Below are 16,989 nucleotides of genomic sequence, written 5' to 3'. Positions count from 1 at the left end.
CCCAATCACATCACAGCTAACTATAGGTCCCACCAGGAAACAGGAAAAGCATACTGCATACCTGGAGTTATTGGAGTCACTTGTCATATGCCAAACACCTTTCTCATGGGTGATTTTAATTATCCTACCATTGACTTGGAAACATACATGACCACAAACATACTGGCTCAAGACTTCTTGGACTTTGTCAATACAAATGCTCTGAAATAGGTAGCACACCCACAAGAGGCTCAAAAGTTCTGGACATAGTACTCACCTGATGTGAGAGAGCATTGTACCACCCCCCTGTGGGATGTCCTCCCTGGTAAGAGCGAATCATAAATCAGTCTCCTTCAATGTAATTATAAGACTGGATACCCCATCAACTCAAAAAACCTTAAGAAATTTTCAAAGACAAACTATCTCCTACTAAGTGATGGTACAAAAAGTTTCAAAGGCCCCTCAAATTCAGATAACCACTTAAGCAGTTATATAGAATCAGCTGCACCTGAATGGATTAAAGCCATGTCTTTTTGAAAAAACAAGCCACCCTGTTGGACCCCTAGTATAAACAGGATATACAACAAAAGAAATAAACTAATGTCCAAGAGCAAGAGGCAACTGGCTCAGCAGAGGAAGAAATCATTATCCAGCTTAAACAAACAAATTAGAGATCTTGCCAAGTTCTCCAAAGCTAGTTAAGAAGCAAAAATTGACTTCCTAGCTAAGGATCATCACAAAGCATTCATTAACTGCAACTGAAATCTAAAAGGGAATACCCAGCTATGTGCTGAACTGGTTGTAGATGGCACCACCCATATTCAACCAAAGGTAATAGCCAACCTGTTAGTTGACATATTTGGTGCAAACTTTACCCCCCTATCCCCTCCAGTCATCCCCCAAAGTATACCTGTCACCGTTCCTCAGCTTAATATCTCAAGAAAGCAGGTAATCGCGGTGCTCTCCAAGGCCAAAACTATGGCATCAGTGGGACCAGACAACATCCCATGTTGCCTTTTAAACATATTAAAACATGATCTAGCAGACCTACTTGGATCTCTGTTTAACCACAAGCTGCAAACTGGTTATGTTCAGGCAGAATGGAGAACAGCAAAGTAATCCGCACAAAGGGGGGCCATCAACTGACCCTGGGAATTAAAGGCCCATAAGCCTGACTAGCCTCATCTGCAAGGCCATGGAAAGAAGCATTGTGGGCCCTATTAAGGACATAGGTAATCTCCAAACTCTGAACCCATCTCACATCTGATTCGTTAAAGGTAGATCATGCTTGTTAAACATGATTGACTTCTTCAAGAAAGTCACCAAGGCCCTAGAAGAAGGAAAAACAGTGCATACCACCTCTCCTGACCTAGCCAAGGTATTTGACACAATCCCCCACTCAGGTATTATAAAGAAACTCTCCCAGTTGGGAATTAACCCCTACATTAACAGATGGGTAGCCAACTGTCTCACTGACAGGACACATGCTGACAAAGTATGTGACTTCACCTCTAGCAAAAGACCAGTCACCACAGGGCTCTGTGCTGGGCCCCTTACTGTTTGGAATTTATTTCTCAGAAGTCCAGGTAAACTCAGACTGCTTTTGGCTGACCACATTCACTGAAGATTGCAAACTGGGAGCAATCGTTGAGTCCCAAACTATGTAAATATACTGCAGACAGGGTTAACACAGATAAATGATTAGTGCCAAAGCCATAGATTAAAATTAAATGCAAAAAATGCATTATTTTTACCTTTACAATAGCTGACATCCCTGCTAATTACATTATTACATTATAGACAGCACCCCGCTAAGTGTAGACCCAGTGGTACATGATCTGTGTACTCAGGTTGATAGCAACATGAACTTTGACCACCATGTATCTACAGTAGTAAGGAAATCCTTCTATGTGGCATATTTCATAAGTAAAGTCATCACATCTAGCTCTAAGGATGTTATAATTCCATTATACTCAGCCTACATCAGACCAGTAATTGAGTACAGTGCTCCCTTTTGCATGTACCTCACCAGACACCTGCAATAATTGGAGAGACCACAGTGGTTTCTTACCAAGAAATTACAGGGTATATAAGACATATCTTACACAAAAAGACTGAAAGCCCTGCCACTGTATTCTGTCTCCTACAGGTTGCTAAGGGATGAACTGTGCCTGACTTACCAGGCAGTCTCTGACCCAGCCCTGATGGAAATGCTACACATTCATAAATCAAACTGCAAGTGGGTCACTCGCTCCAGGGATCATAACCTAGCCTCTAACATGAAGAGGTCATGCTGAAGAGATAGCTACATCTCCCAGAGACTGCCATTTCTCTGGAACAAGCTTCCAATTCACTTATTTATTTATTTATTTATTTATTTGCAGTTGGTTTACTAGGATAGTCCATTGGGCCAAAAAGAGCCCGTTTTCAATGGAGTCCTGGGGAGAAAAGCTCCAAGAAACAAACAAACTAGGTACAAACAATAGACTGCTAATAAAAATAATACAATTGTAAAAGATACAAACATTTGAGTTCAAAATTCAGGAAACTTTCAAACAATACAATCTAGTGAATGATAATGTGCAGTATTTATGCTGTGAAAAGTGATATTACTTTACACATACAGAATAGTTATTTTGTAAGGAACATAAGCTTTATAAGGTACAGTCAGGTAACATGAGTGTGAAAGAAGATGTAAATACCATATTTTTATGAGGGGTGGGAGCAAGAGCATTCCCATTGGGACTTTAGATACATATGAAGAGATTTTTTGAACATGTAATGATTGGAAGTGGTGCGAATGGATGGTGGGAGTGAGTTCCAGAGACGATCTAGGTTAAAGGATAGTAAGTTTTTGCCTGGGGGACGAGTTGGTTTATGTACTTCTAGTAGGTTTTGATTGTTTGACCTTAAAACTCTATCGGGTAGGTGCATCTTGAAGGCAGAAGACAGGGAGGGACAAAGAGATGGGTTGAGAATGAGCTTGTGGGCTAAAGTTAGCTGAGTATAGTTGAGTTGATTTGGTAGTTCAAGCCAATTTAGTTTTTGGAGAGAGGAACAGTGGTGGGTGGAGGACCTGTGGCGGTTAGCGAACTTCGCGATTTTGTTGTAACAAGAGGAAAGTTGTTTTTTTAGAGAGGACTGAAGATTAGTTAGCAGAGGTGCTCCATAGAGAAGGGAGGGGATAAGAAAGGAAGAAGAGAGAGTGATTTTAGAGGAGCTTGTGAGGTACTGTTTCTGACGATAGAGCATGCCTAGTTTTTGATGTTTTTTTTTAATATTTAGTTGTAGGTGGGAGTTGAAATAAAGCTGGTTGTCAATTTGGACACCAAGTAACTTGGTTTCAGACACCAGTTCTAGAAATGAGTTATTTTGACTAGTAATCAAGAATGTGTTCATATCGAAAGGAGTAGTTTTTGAGGGGGTAAATACCATTAGTTTAGTTTTGGAGGCATTGAGTGCTAGGTGGTTTATTTTCATCCAATGTTCAGTAATTGAAAAAGCTTCTTGTGTAAGCTTTAGGAGCATAGAGGAAGATGTGGCAGAGCAGATAATGGTAGAATCATCTGCATATTGGATGATGTTAGAGAATGGAATGGATTTGTGGAAATCATTTATAAATATATTGAAAAGAAGGGGACCAAGAATGGAGCCTTGGGGAACTCCGGTGGGGGTACTAAGAAAAGAGGAAGTGGCCTTTATCCATTTTACAGCTTGGAATCTGTTTGATAGATAGCTGGAGAACCAGTTCACGGAGGAGGGAGAAAGGTTAAGTTTTGAAAGTTTAGTTAAGAGCAGGCTGTGTGAGATAGTGTTGAAGGCCTTAGAGAGGTCAAGTAGTAGGGTAGAGACAATTTGGCCAGAGTCACGTGCTTTATTAACAGTCTCAAGATAGGAGAGGAGGGCTGTCATAGTGCTATGATTTGGCCTAAAACCGTGTTGAGTAGGGGTTAGAAGGTTGTTATCTAAGAGATGTGGTAAGAGTTGAAGTTGGACACACTTTTCTAGAAGTTTAGAAATGGGGGACAGGATAGCAATGGGTCGGAAGTTGTTGACATTACAGTTATTGCCACTTTTATGCAGAGGAATGATAAAGGCTTGTTTCCAGAGTTGGGGCACTGTACATTCATGGATGGAGTGGTTGATTAGAATGCTTATAGGATAGGCAATTGCTTCAGCAGCTATACCCTCTCTGACCCTGTTCAAATGCAACCTAGATCAATGGATGGGTGACAGCAAAATGACTCCTGGGGTGGTGCCCATGTCCCTCCTGGACAGAGGAAGTCAGTATTAACTACAATAGACGCTTACCTCTGTGAACTTCACTCACCTAACCAATGACAACTGGAACAACTCAGGATAAATATGGCTAAGCTTGTAAGGGCTCTAGGGCCATTAGCTTAGTAACCTTCTATGAACCTACTATACAGAATAATATATGTTATAACTATTACCAGTGAATAATCTTGTTGAAGTTTGTATAAATAACTCATCATGATATACAAGCTACTATTCCTTTATATCTGCATTATTATTTATATTTAAATATATCTTGCGGACTTTTCTCTTTCATTGGATGGAAATTAAACTGAATAATGCAGGAGCCTTTCTTGTGGTGTTAGTTAAATGCATGCTGCCATGGTAAGCCTGTCTCCCATCCCCTACCACTACATGTGGGGTTGAAAGAATAAATGATAATCAACCTAGATAGAGTAGATGAATTATTATCAGTTAATCACTATAAAGGGCCCCATTATAGATGAACAGGTATGTCAGAATGTATTTAGCAGTGGCAGTAGTATTTAGTAAGTGGGTACTGGTAAGGGAGATTAGCAATGATCAAGCAAAGAGCAATGAAAGTGAAGTTCTCGGTGCATCGTCCATTAGAGGAGAGTGTTTCAAAGAGAATATTTAGCATTTGAGGATCACCGTTATCCTAATATAATATATCATTAGGAATCACTAATAAGTTAGGCAGCTAGCATGTAAATCATTGTGCTACATTTGCTGTCCTTAAGCGTGCAATATAACAGTTAATAGTTTCATAGTTTCATAGTATAGTACTAGGCTATCTGCCCTGGGGCATTTGTAAGCCTAGCCATAGTGATGTGGCTTTTGCCACCCCATGAAATGGTACAAAAATGTACAGAATATATCTAGAATACTGTGCCTCTGTCTAGTAGTGACACAATGAAGGTCCCCTTATATAATAGAATTAGTTTGCTGTGCCCCTGTCTAGCAGTGACACAGATGTGACCCCTGGGGTAAACTTACGATCTTCCATCCACTCATCAAGATTTCTCTTGAAGAGAGTCAGTGAGGGGCTCTGCCTAATATGAACTGGGATCCTGTTCCAAAGCATGGGAAGCCTCTGGGTTATGAATCTATCCCTCCAGCATGTCCTATTCATACTTGTGCTGAGGTTTAAGTCTTTAGCTCTCGTGGTCCTGATGGATTTGGATTTTTTGAGGTGGAGCATGTCCATCAGATCCTGATTGGATATGGCCTTGTACATCAGGCAGAGATCACCTCTGAGCAGGCGGTATGCTACTGAATAGAGCTGAAGTTTCTTTAGTCTGGCAGAATAAGACATATCTTGGAGACCCTTGATCCTTTTGGTGAGGTACTTTTGTGGTCTCTCCAGCTGTTGCAAATGCCAGGTGAGCCACATACCAAATGGGGCATTGTACTCAATCATGGGTCTGATGAGGGAGGAATATAGGGGTACAATGACATCCTTGGATTTGGATGTGAATCCCTTCATGATGAGGTGTGCAAGGTAGAATGTTTTTCTAACCACTTTGGCAACGTGGGTGTCAAATGAGAGGTCGCTGTCTACTTGGGTCCCTAGGTCTCTGATTACTTTTTCCGTACTCAGTGGGTTGCTGTCTATGTGACAATTTGTGGGTACTTTGTTTTTTCCAAAAGGGATGACTATACATTTTTTGGCATTTAGTTTAAGGCCGTGACTACGGCACCAGTTGTCCGTTTCAGTGAGGCCTTTTTGTAGGATGTGTGTCTGCTGGTGTATCGACTATGGTGCCTAGTTTGCAGTCATCTGCAAACTTTGTCAGCCACAGCCCTCCCATGTTTGCTTTAACATCTGAGAAATAAATGCCGAACAAGAGGGGTCCCAGGACAGATCCCTGTGGGACACCACTTGTGACTGGCTTTGAGTCTGACATTGCTCCAGCGATTTTAACTTTATGGGTTCTGTCCTTTAGCCAGTTTGCAACCCATCTAGTGACATAAGGGTTTACTTTTAAGCTGTTTAGCTTATCTATGATGCCTGAGTGGGGTATTGTGTTGAAGGCCTTAGCCAAGTCCAGGTATGCTGTATGGACTGCTTTGCCCTCATCAATGGCTCTAGTGACTGTTTCGAAAAAGTCAACCAGGTTTAAAAGGCAGGATCTGCCCTTTACAAAGCTGAACTGGGTGGGGTCAAGTGTCTGTAGGTCCCCTATGTCTCTGTTTATGAGTTCCATAATGATTCTTTCCATTGCTTTGCAGACCAGGCTAGTTAAGCTTATGGGGCGGTAGTTTCCAGGGTCTGTAGAGGCACTCCCCTTGTGGAGTGGGACCACTGTTGCTGTACACCAGTGTTCAGGTACATATCCCGAAGTAAGGCTAAGGTTAAATAGCATTGTTATGTGTGGGTTTGGCTCCTCACGGAGTTCACGTAACATACACCCCGGGATACCGTCAGGTCCCATTGATGCTGTGTTTTTTGCTTTGTTTAGGGCAGTTCTCACTTGGACATCTGAGATGACAGGGAGATTACATTCAGCTGGGATAAGTATTTCTTCTTTTGGGGGGTGAAGGAGGGGAGAAATTTGCACTGAACCTGTCAGTCAGAATGTTAGCAATATCTGTGGGTTCAGTGTATTTTTTGTTGTTGTGAACCAACTCTGAGCATATCTGAGGGTTTCCGCCCAGGTTTCTAACATAGCTGAAGAAGGCTTTGTGGTTATCTTTAGTGTTCTTAGCGATTTTTCCTCTCAAAGTTTGCCTTGGATGTTTTTATGAGAGAACGTAGTTTTCTGATAATGTTTATCAGAGATGTCTTCCCTTTATGGGATTTCGCTCTGACGTGCAGTAGCTTATTTCTTTTGTTATACAATTTGTTTATGGCTGAGGTCCACCAGACAGGATGCTTACATTTGGTGGAGAGGGACTTGGATTTGTTTGGGATTGCATGATCCATGCATTCTTGGAGATGTCCATAGAAAGCATTTGTGAAGGATTCGGCATTGTGGGATGTGGTATCCACTGGCACAGTGGGCTTAAAGGATACCATCTCAGTCTTAAGAAGAGTGAAGTCTGCTTTTGAGAAGTTTTTCACTGTGGTCTTTTGTGCTGGGGTGGAGGTGGGATATGTATATCCAGGGTGATTAGTTTGTGGTCAGATCTCACTAGTGAGGGGTATACTTCCGGTGTGGAGCATTTTGTCCCCATGTTTGTGATGATCAGGTCAAGTATATTATCTCCCCTAGTGGGAGAGGTGACTAGTTGTTCCAGTGCATTTGAATTTATGAATTCCAGGAACCTTTGGGCTAGGGTATTAGGGCTAGAATAATGTACCCAATCTATGTTTGGGTAGTTGAAGTCTCCCGGTATGATGGTATTTTGTGATACATTCATATCCTCCAATGTCTTCAGGAAGGCTGAGTGGGGTTCTTGAGATTGGGAGGGTGGTCTGTAACATGCTACCAGTTGTATAGCAGTTTTGCCTATGGTTAGTTGCACCTGTATGGTCTCTGATGCTTCATGTGTTGCTACTAACCTGGAGGTGTGGGTGTCCTTTATGAACATGGACACTCCCCCTCCCTTTGTGGTTCGGCCTGGGTTTTGGGGCCGAAAAGCATGATACGAGGTATAGCCTGGTAGCGCTGGGGTGCTCTCAGGAGCCTTGACCCAGGTTTCAGTTACTGCACAGACGTCGATGTTCTCCATGCTGAGGAGTGCATCAAGTGCCTGCATCTTGAGATTTAGACTTCTGGTGTTGAGCAGCATTACCCTTAGTTTTTTTCCATTTTTGTTTTCTAATGAGTTTTCTAATGAGTTCATAACAGTGGATTGGGTAAAATGCTGTACTAGATTTGCTTGTATAGGAATGTAAATATATTATTTATTTACTTATTTATTGGAAAGTGCTGCACCGAAAAGCTGTAGATTTGCAGGCATCAGTCGGCCTGAATCTGTTTAGATAACTTTCCAGCTTCATGACCCTAATGGTACTCTTGAAAAAGGCTTGCACAGCTCTCAAGAAATTAGGGACAAATCTCAACCAAGTCAGGGACAAATCCAAAAATAATCATGGACAATAAGGGACACTTAAAATATTAGTACCATCAACTTGAGACATTGATAGAATAAGAAAGTGTCAATTAATACATACGTTCTGAAGTAAAATAAGTCTATAGTCATTATATATTAAGTGGAATTCACCACGTTTTCAACAAAACTCACCAGTTTCAGGAGGGATTAAGAGGACAGAGCAAAAATTAGAGTGAAAATCAGGGACAGTTAAGAGGTATGTGTTGATTAATAAATGTTACAATCAAAAATTTTAAAAAATCTCTGCAAAATCCTGTGCCTGACTTACACAGAGTGGCTAGCTTTACTGATAACAAACACTCAGTTACTTTTTTTAAGTAAGCTACATGTTTTTCATAGCTCTCAACCAATTGGCGACAAATAACAGAATCAGGGACAAATCTAGAAATAGCCAGGGACACTTTAAACATATTAGTACTAATGGAGCGGCTTTAGGTCAACTGGCGCTCTAGGCAAAAGGGCTCCACGACGCCCCCCACCACATTACCCGGTGTGCCCCCATCCTGGTCTACCTATACCCATAGCCAGCCTTAGGCATAGGCCAACTAGGCGGCCGCCTAGGGCACCGTTCTAGCAGGGGAGCTTTTCTAGTATTTATTTGTTGTAGGTAGACCAGGATGAGGGCACCAGGTGGTGTGGTAGGGGCCACCATGGAGCTCTTTTGCCTAGGGCACCAGTTGACCTAAGGCCGCTCCTGCCTATACCAAATAAATGCTGGAAAAGCGCCCCTGCTAGAGTGGCGCCCTAGGCAGCCGCCTAGTTGGCCTATGCCTAAGGCCATACTATTACCATGAGACATTAGAATACCAGTTAATACATTTTTTGAAGTAAAAGAAGCCTTTAACTATTTTTATTGTCATTGTTTATTAAGGGTAATTCACCAACTGTTCTACAAAAGTTACCAGATTTAGGAGAGATTAAGAGGGACAGAGCTAAAAGTCAAAATCACGGGACATCCCTGGAGATCATGGACAGTTGAGAAGTTAGCAGGTTCGTAGCCACACTTTTTGAACCGACGTTCTTAGGCGGTTTGCGTAGAACAGAGGAAAAGATTTAGCGTTAAGCCAAAGTTAGTAGTTTTGAGTAAAAGTCTGCGCCGCACACACATAGTGTGACTAATGCGCTCCGTGGGAACTGTGACTTTACGAAAGTTTACTAAACTCTTGGCAGAACGTACTGGCCCCGCCGAGGCCACGGACTTCCTCAAATGCGGCTACAAAGCCCTATAATGTGAAGGAGGCACAGTCGGTCATTAAATCTGTGGCCGCGGCAGCATACTAGGGTAAGGGCTGCCCGAACTGCCCCATGAGAGGGACGTAGCTAAGCCATAAAGAAGGAGATTGTTGTTGCAGCACTTGGAAGTTGTGAAAGGGATTAGGGAGAAGAAGAAAAATCGTGCAGCTGACCAGCTCAGCTCTCCAACATGAGTCTGAGGTAAGCAGCTCCGGATTCATCCTATGTTGGGGCGGGAGGGACAGGCAGTTGTTTACAATGACTTCTTGTGGCTTCCGTGTTGTGCCGGCTCCTGCTAGTGAAGGAGCCTTATGATTTGCCCGAGTTGTTGCTCTGCGTCCTGGAGTAGCCAGGTGATGGGGGAGGGGTGATAGGCGACAAGGTAATGTAGGGACACCTTAGGGTCTGTAGACAGGAGGACAGGGTTGGCAGCCCGGCATGGTTCACAAAATGCTTCATCAAATACTTAAGAATGCAGTGTTACAACTGCGAGAGGAAACTCTTATTATATGATTTTTTTTAAATAATGACTGGCTTCACTGAAAACAGTTTGCCTTACATTTTTTTCATGACTTGTATAAGCAAAGAATATGCAGCATTTGTTGGTGTTTTTCGTTTAGCTGTGCTTAAGGCTGTGTACTACATTACAGTCTGGTTGGCATGATTTAAATATAATACAAACTGAGGATGTTTGTGCCCCTAAACTTGTGATGCTAGAAGCAGAGCTGTATTTGCAAAAATCCTGCGGACATTCTACTGTAGACAGTGAGGGTGCATGCCACTGATACCCAGCGCGCGCTTTACCACTGATGCCCGGGCGCGCGCTTTACCACTGATGCCCAGCGCACGCCTTGCTTGAGTTGCTTCTGATGGTTTGCCGTACTGTAGCAAGTGGGTGTTTCCGTGGGGCAGCTGGTTGCAAGCTGGAAACTGACACGCAGTGATAGAAAAAACATCTGATTCTGTCTCAAAAGCAGAACTCGGGTTCATACCTCAGACTAAAACTAAAAAAATTGTTTGTATCCTGGTTCATGCCCAACTGATGCTAATGTGCTCTTTGATTGCGAGTGGGAGTGGTAGGAATGCATATATCTGAGAAAGCACTTGTACTTGTAGACATCTTTGTAATAATATACGCGTGGATCTCTGTTAGTTGTTTGGTTTGGCTAGAGGAAACAGTTGTATATGCAGTATACTAGTGTCTGTGGGTATGCGTGTGCCACAAATTTAATTACTCGGCTGTTTTAACAAACGAAAGGTCGTAAGGACATGCCCCGTGATCGAACATGTAAAACTTTATAAGCCTTAATAACTGGCACTGAAGATGTTTTTGTTTCCCTGTTTTGTCAGTGTAACTGGCAGATACAGTTAACACTTGATTTGTTGACACGTTGACCTGTGTAAAATCTTAGCTTAAAATGTGTATGATCTGCTGTGATTTAATAACCTAGTTGGGCATGTGATTTTAGAGATTAAGCAACTGAATCCTTTTTATTTATGTTTATTAAGCCCACAGCTGGGGGATGAGGTAAGTTATCACTGCTGTTATCGGTTTGTATTTCTTCATTTTTTTGACTTGAGTTGTGGAGTGACACCTCTCAACTGCACAGATTTTTGTAGAATTTCCGGATTTTTGCCTCCATTTTTGGTCTGCGCCTCATAAAATGTGTGTTTTTCAAACAAATTACATGAGATTGAAGTTGCTAAATAATGATCAATATTTGAGTTTCTGACTTCATATCCATCAGAAAATGTACGCTAACACAAATCATGTTATTCGAGCAACTTTCTGGGTTTGTAAGAGCAATGTTTAAAATCTATCTCCTCAAATCCTTCATGAAATATTCAGTATAGTTTTTGTTTTAATTTATGTTCTTTTAACTATAATGAGGCCCATTTTTACTGCAGGCCAAAGGTAAACATTTTCAGATATTATATTTTGTATATGCTTTTTATTTATATAACGAAAACCAATGCAGTTGTGTGAATATACAGTAATACAAACAAAACCAGTTACAAAAAAATAAGGATGGGAACAAGCGGGACTTTAAATGTAATACATAAATGTTCATTCAAAGGTGTTGCCTGCCACACAGCAAGTTTATGAAGCCTGCATCTTACCGAAGCAGCATGTAATCAGGTGTTCTGCAGGTAATGCTTGTAGTACGTAGCACAGAAGCAGCAGTTGGGACAGATAGTAGCATTGGAGGACAAGAACAAAGAGGGAGTACCTCATGCATCTGTGAAGTAAAACCTGCTTACCTGAACTGATATACAGTGGGGGGTAAGGAAGGCCTTTAGTACTTAGAGAAATTACATAGCAAAATATTTTTTAAGGTTGAAAACCCTACTAGACAAGAGTACACAGTCCCAACAATGATTTTGTAGCATACACGGTTTAAAAAGTGAACTGAGGTACTTTCATTTGTTTGAGTAACTTATCCAGATGAGCCTTGCATTTTGCAGAGCAGATACACTCTTGAGTAAGAGCCAGATGTGTAGGATGCTACTAGTATGAAGCTAATTACTAATCGTTATGCCAGACTGCCAAGTACATCACTGTACTGGCATCTGTAGTTAATACTGTTGTATAAAAGTCCAGTAGGTATTGGGTCAAAACCTTTTTATATTGTATATTATTATATCTAGGATATTCACAGTCAGTGTTGTTAAGAATGAAAGTACAGCAGAACAAATTAATGACTGGTGTACAAGCGAAAGACACTGTTGTCAAAGAACCTATTTATTAATGTTGCCTGTGGGTGTACAGCATTCTAAGCGACCATTGAAGGGCTACCTGTTAAAATTATCCAGCAGTCAGTAGTGGCTGTAGGTTTGTGTTGCTTTTGCTGAAAAACTGTTTTGTGCCCCCCCCCCCCCCCAACACACATGCAACGACTGTACCTTTAAAAAAAAACAGTCCCAGTAGTTTAAACACGACTTCTCTTTTTATGGATAATTGTCTCAGCAATAAAATATTTTCCTGTTAGAACAGTGCTAAACAAATACTATTTTGAATAATTGTTAGTTTAACAAAAGCCTATTAATGTTAGCCATATTCTAAATACTGTTTAGTATATTGAATTTTTTCTTATTAACATATTAATAACAGTAATATATTTATATTTTTGCCACTCTGCAAAACACCTTTATTTTGCTACTCTCCTTCCTTCTAAATTATGTTCATTATCTCTCTTCTAGTTTGTGTGCCGTCTGTAAATATGCATACGTATAAACTCGTTTAGGTTTTTGTACTAACACTGTATTAACTTCATGTATATGTAATGTGTGATTTATACTTCATCTGTAAATATGCATACGTATAAACTTGTTTAGGTTTTTGTACTAACACTGTATTAACTTCATGTATACGTAATGTGTGATTTATACTTTTGTTGACTGAAAAGCTTTTCTCCATGGGCCTGTGTTGAAAAGGGAATCAATCAGCCCTCTCAGTCTGTTCTGGTTAACAAATGGCAGTAAATAAATACAATAATTAATTTATTCTAGGTGGCATTATACTTTTGTTTTGTACAGCTGTGATAGTGCACCAGTGACCATTTATTAGTATAATTCTCTGTCTGTATGTACCATTGTCAAGGTATTGTTCTTATGTTTCAGTCAGCTTCCTTAGGAGCTAAACATGAGCGTATGCATATGCCGAAGGTGAAATTATCTTTGTTTCAGCTAGCCCATACAAGTTCTGTATCTAAACATATGTAACAGCCATTGCATTGGTTCATAAGTTAATAGGAGATTACCAGGCTAACGGCTTAACAGCCTGTACAAGCCTAGCTTATATAACCCAAATTTTACCCAACATATGGCCTCCTAGGGGCAAGAGGATGACATGGATTTGTGCCTATGCACTGAGTATCTAACTGATTATTACCCCTGTCTATAAGGGATGTAGGCACTACCCCAGATGTGAATTTGCGATTTCCTGTCTTATCGATCCATATTGTGTTTGAAGAGGGACAGCAGTCCTGTTTCTTTTTCAGGCAGTCCCACAATACCAAGCAACTTAAACCTCATATTTAAGCTATATTCTGCTGACCGTAGTAGCCTTTAGGACCCCAGTGCCCTTTCTGTATTTATTGATGTTATTAGTTGTCCCCCCCACCAAAATGGCTAGAACTTCCCCGTTGTTCTTTAGCCCTCTCTTTCACTGGTATGTTCTAGTGGCATCATCATTTATTACTGTCCCCACTATGTACAATTTTCCTGTAATTTTTAAATCCACATCTTGACAACCACGTAATCCATCTAGAACACTTGTTGTTTTACAGAAGAGATGAAGCACGAGAGCATTATGTAACATTAGTGTCTTACACTATGCAGGCGGCATATGCTCGAATTCTCTCTCACTGCTCCTTGAAGTCTTTTGTCGTCATTCATGGTCTCCCATTCTTGTGGTCATTTTTTGTATTTTATTTACTCGTTTACATGTAAATGTGCTTGTCCGCAGCGGGTTGTTTTTAGCTGCAGCCTGGATCAGAGGCACAAGTTACACATTAATGCAGCAATTCCAGCAGATAATATACATTACATCGTACTTCGACTGTATTACTAATTCAAGTAAAGTACTTTAGAGATAACAGATAATGCTTTATAGCAGTAGCCTTACTTGGATAAGAACAGAAGTGATACTGCATGTTTTTACAGCTCCTTATAGAGCATTTGTCAGGATGCATATTGTGGGGGATTCAGAACATTGTGGTTATGCGCTGTGACCAGTGATTTTCATCTTATGCATTTGCGTTTAGTAGCCATTTTGAGGAAGAGTGACATTGCAGAAGGCGATTGGTCCACTGGAGCTTTGAACTTGTATAAGAAGGACATTCTGGATGTTAGAACTAAGAGAAGATAAGTCATGTTCTCTTTTTAAGGTTGCTTTGAAGCATAGTGTGACTGAGAACACCATCTGCATTGAAGAAATGTTTCAGAGTATGAAATGCAAACACAGTCAGCAGAAGATGGGGTCAGTAATCCGCACAGTAAGTGAAGTTTGATACCACGGACCAGTTTAGCTTGTTCTGTAACGTGCAACCAGTTAGCTCTGTTAGGGGTGACAGTGATGTTTGAATTATGAAGCAAGTAGTGTGTATCCCAAGTCCTGGGCCGCAGAAGCGGTGTGCTTTTTCATGTGGGAGTTGGATTACAGGGAATGGTACTTCATAAGAGTAATGAGGGTTCCTGTGGTGATGCCCATACATCTTGGGCATCTGGAGGTTTTACAGCAGAGGTTTGCTTATTTCATATTCTTTTATTCACTGCGAAAGTGGAGGTAAAGGCTGAGTATGAGAGAAGTAGAGCTAGATCCCTAGATACTGGAGATTAGGGTCATTGTGACAGGCCATTTCAGCACTGCTTTTCCCCTGAAATTGTCCGACTTGCCACATCCTAAATATATTTTTTTCGCATTTCTTTTAGAAACTGACCTGCAAGGCAGGTAATGACCAAAACAAATACAGAAGATGGAAGAGTTTGCTGTGGAAATATTACAGTCTGTTATGGAGAATGGGTGATACTCTGTTATAACAAGCAGCCCTGGAAGAGGCTGGTAACCCTGGGGCAAGCTCTACTTTTTGTACCATCAACTTTCTGGATTTCAAGATGAAATGCAGGTTTTCAGGGTGTGATCTTACTATCTCTCTATATTCAGAAAAATGATGATGCATTTTCTGCAACCTTTTTCTTTGTTTGTTTATCCAAACATATATGTCATATTTTACTTACTCTAACAACATATTTTAGATTGGAACTGCAGCCCCCACCTACCTTCCCATCTTGCAAACCACAGTAATATTGGATGTTGGACCCTCAGTGTTTACTGCTCTTCCTCAGTTGATGTCATCAGCATATATTTGTTAGGCTTTCTGCCCCTGTTGTGGTAGCTGAAACAGAAGTGCTTCTGATATCAAACCTTCAAGCTATTGTTGGGTAGTGCAGTGGATTAAAGCTGTGCACTGTTAACAGACTGCTTCCCCCATAGTCTAGGGGCTTTCCTTCCCCCATAGTCTAGGGGTTTTCCTCCCTTGGATTCAATGTGCTCTTTGTGTGACTAGGAGGAAGAGTATCTTTTCTTGCCGAGGCAGAAGAAGGTCCATGTTGATCAGTGTTTTGCCATGGCTAACATACATGTATACATGCGTGCATAAGCAGCTGAATAGTAAATGCCATGTCACTTGACAATTCTCTCAGCAGTTACTACTCTTTGTTTCATGTCAGGTAACTAGTTCACACCCATCTCACTAGATCCTAACCTGTACCCTTTCCTTTTATCACAAACTTCTTGTGAGGTGGTCTGACACAAGGCTTAAGTCCAGAATCATTACAGCCCTTTGGTTCCCCTTGCCACCTTTGCTAGTGACTCAGACTGAGAACTGGATCAAGTCAGACTTCTGCTGAATGAGTTTATCCCCCTGTCAATGTGGTAAACATTTTGCATTCAGAACTTCGCAGATTACCCCACAAATTTTGTTCAGTTGCTGTCCGTGGAATGGCAGTAACTGGATATTCCATTGAGCAGTGGCATGACTGTCATCCACTGATATGGCAATGTGGACACAGTGTACTGATTCTTCTAAGACATCTGCTAGTTCTGTCTGCAGTCATGGGAATAGCCCATGTGACTGCTGTAAAGTATCCTCCTGAAGAACCTCAATTTACTCTTCCTTCCCCCAGTTACTTACCAGCTTCTTTGTACATTTTTCTTTTCTTGTCAGTAACCTATTGGGCTTGACTTCTTCATTGTTTCCCCCTGTGTGCCTGAAAATTTTCTTATGCTGTCCCTTTATTTCTCCAGTAATTTCAACTGTAAATATGGCCTGGATGACGTTAACTGCTAACTAGCAAAACACCATCATGACAAGGCTGAGGAACCTTTCCAAGTAGCATGAGTAGTCATGCCTTAGTCATGGGTATGTTAAGCTTCAAATGATTAGCAGAGTGCTAAGAATAAATGTACTCAAGTCACGTGTCAATGAGAAAACACTTTTTATTTGAACCTGAGGGAAGGAGAAGCACAGGGGATTCTGGACAACGCAGCGGTAGCGTTGTTGCCTCATGGCAAGAGGTTCTCCAGTTCAATTCTTTGCTGGGGTGCCTTCTGTGTGGAGTCTGCATGTCCTCCCTGCGTTCGTGTGGGTTTCCTCTGGGTGCTGCGGTTTCTTCCCGCTTTACAAAGACATGCGTCTGGAGCATTTCTCCCCGGGCCTCCACTGAAAATTGGCTCTGTTCCAAGTCGAACTTTCCCGGTTAACAAATGTTAAATAAATAAATAAATTAGTGTAACAATGGAATGCTAACCTTCCCCCAGCTCCCACCCAGTAAGATTCTTTTGTTGTTTCTTTTTGGCTTTTCCCGGTTAGGGGTCGCCACAGCAGATATCCAATCTGCTAATGATTGGCAGTCTATTTTTTTTTATGGTGCTGAGTT

General features: G+C 41.3%; 1 protein-coding gene across 2 annotated transcripts in view; it reads left to right on the top strand.

Moving 5' to 3' along the window:
* The first annotated feature begins 9,488 nt into the window (after positions 1 to 9,488).
* COBLL1 (cordon-bleu WH2 repeat protein like 1) overlaps positions 9,489 to 16,989 on the top strand; it is a 1,696,088-nt gene continuing 1,688,587 nt past the window's right edge. The window contains exon 1 of one of the 2 annotated variants that reach the window (XM_044074828.1): positions 9,489 to 9,750. In XM_044074828.1, the coding sequence (XP_043930763.1) occupies positions 9,740 to 9,750 (11 nt within the window). In that variant the 5' untranslated portion in view covers positions 9,489 to 9,739. The remainder of the gene's footprint in view (positions 9,751 to 16,989) is intronic. The other variant, XM_044074831.1, reaches the window with a different exon arrangement.

Source organism: Protopterus annectens, chromosome 6.part0, assembly GCF_019279795.1.
Source record: "Protopterus annectens isolate FY-2018-M chromosome 6.part0, PAN1.0, whole genome shotgun sequence".
Classification (NCBI taxonomy): Eukaryota; Metazoa; Chordata; order Ceratodontiformes; family Protopteridae; genus Protopterus; species Protopterus annectens.
The sequence above is the reverse complement of the archived record's forward strand: the minus strand, read 5'-3'. Positions and strand labels throughout refer to the sequence as shown.